General features: G+C 41.9%; 1 protein-coding gene across 1 annotated transcript; it reads left to right on the top strand.

Moving 5' to 3' along the window:
• The first annotated feature begins 1121 nt into the window (after positions 1–1121).
• On the top strand, positions 1122–2078 carry LOC149829024 (UPF0481 protein At3g47200-like). Its single transcript, XM_090017199.1, has one exon. It carries the CDS (start codon positions 1122–1124, stop codon positions 2076–2078), a length of 957 nt encoding a protein of 318 aa, XP_089873325.1.
• Positions 2079–2301: the final 223 nt, after the last annotated feature.

The raw sequence follows: 2301 nt of genomic DNA, 5'->3' as shown, positions 1-2301 counted from the left end.
TGCACTACACTCTAATGTAAAATATATCTAAAATATGCTTATTACTACTTAATTAGCCTATGCGAGCCAAGCCAAGCTGAACGAGCAGGGGATCAAGAGAGCGGTTAAGTGCCATGACTATTGTAGCTGTGGGCCCAATACAATGTTGTCATGTGATTGGCTATGACACTTAGCTACTCCTTTGATCTCAACTCAAGCCAAACGCCTGTTCGGATTGCCCAGCCTATTTTATGAGTTAGAATGAGCTCTTTGTGAGCTGAACACAAGCCCAACCATGAGTAGATCGTCTGGTTTCCCAGCCTTAGCCATGAGACCAAGCCAGAAGGATACATCCAATGCAAATTAAAGTATACTAATCAGTTAACTAACAAAGTAACATTGCCCTCTCTTATCATTCTAGGGAAGGATGATTTATCAAGTTTGATTTGTGAGCACCGTTCACATATCACCAGTTCTTAATAGGACTATATAGATGGGGACCCACTACTACATTTGTTTTTTCACAAACATGGGGCCCAATAATTTGAGGCAATCAAAAGTTCAAAACATTGAGCATGGAAAGCATTACTTGCAGCTGCCTTATGCCATGTATTACATGTAAGCTTCTAACTCAGAGCCAGCTTGCTAACACTATTTTCTCTCGACCATGTATTTTCATCATCAATAAGTAGCTTGTTATGCATCATTGGTTTGTTTGTAGCTGTGAGATCTTGTTTTATCATTAGAGGAGATTATTGGTAAGAGAGAGAGAGAGAGAGAGAGAGAGAGAAATGGGGGAGCCATCTTGGGTCATGGACATTCTAGATGAGTACAAATGCTACAATTCTGAGGAAAAATGGGGAAGGCGATCAATTTATAGATGGCCTCATGACCTGCTCAGCATAACTGAGAAATTCAACTACACTCCTCAGATGGTATCCTTTGGCCCATACCATCATGGCAAGCCACACCTGCAGCCCATGTAGAACCACAAGAAAAGAACTCTCTTCATGATCCTAAAGAGGACATCGGCTCCCCTCTCTCTCCTTGTAACTTCCTTAAGGGAAGTTGAACAAGAGCTCAGAGATCACTACGACCAACTCGATGCGATCAACGGCATCGATTCAGAATCCTTCCTGCAGATGATGCTTCTCGATGGGTGCTTCATGCTCGAGATCTTACGCTTTCGACCCGAAAATGCAGATGAACATCATGAGCCTAATGATCCTGTTTTTGGTTCGCATGGAAGGTTTTATGCATCTACTGTTATAAAACAGGACATGTTGATGCTAGAAAACCAAATTCCACTTCTTGTGCTAAAGAAGTTGCTTATTGCAGAGATTGCAGAGACAGAAGATGGCAATAATACTGTAGAAGATGATCATGTTAACAAGTTGGTCATAGATTCTTTTGGGTTTTCTTCTATTCTAGATCAAACCAATCCTGGTGGTCTAGGCTTACATGTTCTTGATGTGTATAGGAAGTGCTTGGTCATAAACAAGCCATTTAGGCCTGGTTCCACCAACCAACCAGTGTGTGTGAGGTCTGCAAAGAAGCTATATGAAGCAGGAGTCTCATTTAAGAAGAGTGGTGATGGTGATACTGACAAGAATAATAGCCTCATGGGCATAGAATTCAAGGATGCTGTCCTATCATTGCCTTTCATTGTCATACAGGACTCAACTGCTTCTGTCTTTATGAACTTGATGGTGTTTGAACGGTTGCATGAGGGAGCTGGAGATCAGGTGACATCTTATGTGGCCTTCATGGATTATCTCATTGAAAATGCTGAGGATGTGAGCTTCCTTAGATCAAAGGGGATACTTGTGAACATGGTTGGAAGTGATGATGATGCAGCCAAACTCATCAACAGATTGGGAGATGGTATTATTGTAGATGCTTGTAGTTACACGCGTGATGTCCGGGTGAGCTTGGATGAGCATATGAAGCACAATCACCATTTGTGGTGGGCCAATTTCAAGCACACCTACTTCAGCAGCCCCTGGTCGTTTCTCTCGCTGGTTGGTGCACTGCTGTTGCTGACATTAACCATCATTGGGACCATTTACACCGCATTCATCTATCACAAAGAGGGGTGAAGATACTCTGTTTCCTTGTCCAAGAGCACCATCACACAACTAAACTGAAGGTGATTGTTTCAAACACTTTGCATCATGTGGTGCCAATGTGTTGCAAATTAACCTCAAAATGTTTTGGAGTGCACACTACAAAAACTCTCTCTCTCTCTCTCCAGATTTTACAGGGAAATATTCTTTATCTTCAAGATAAATTCCCATAAATTGCTTTGTTGCTTGCATGCTT

Source organism: Nuphar pumila, chromosome 9, assembly GCF_984573655.1.
Source record: "Nuphar pumila chromosome 9, dmNupPumi1.hap1.1, whole genome shotgun sequence".
NCBI classification, from domain to species: Eukaryota; Viridiplantae; Streptophyta; class Magnoliopsida; order Nymphaeales; family Nymphaeaceae; genus Nuphar; species Nuphar pumila.
Note: the sequence above shows the minus strand (reverse complement) of the source record. Positions and strands in the feature narration are given on the sequence as shown.

Bases quoted from the DNA above. Each gene is read 5' to 3' on its own strand.
- LOC149829024 (XM_090017199.1), top strand. From the start codon at position 1,122: ATGATGCTTCTCGATGGGTGCTTCATGCTCGAGATCTTACGCTTTCGA.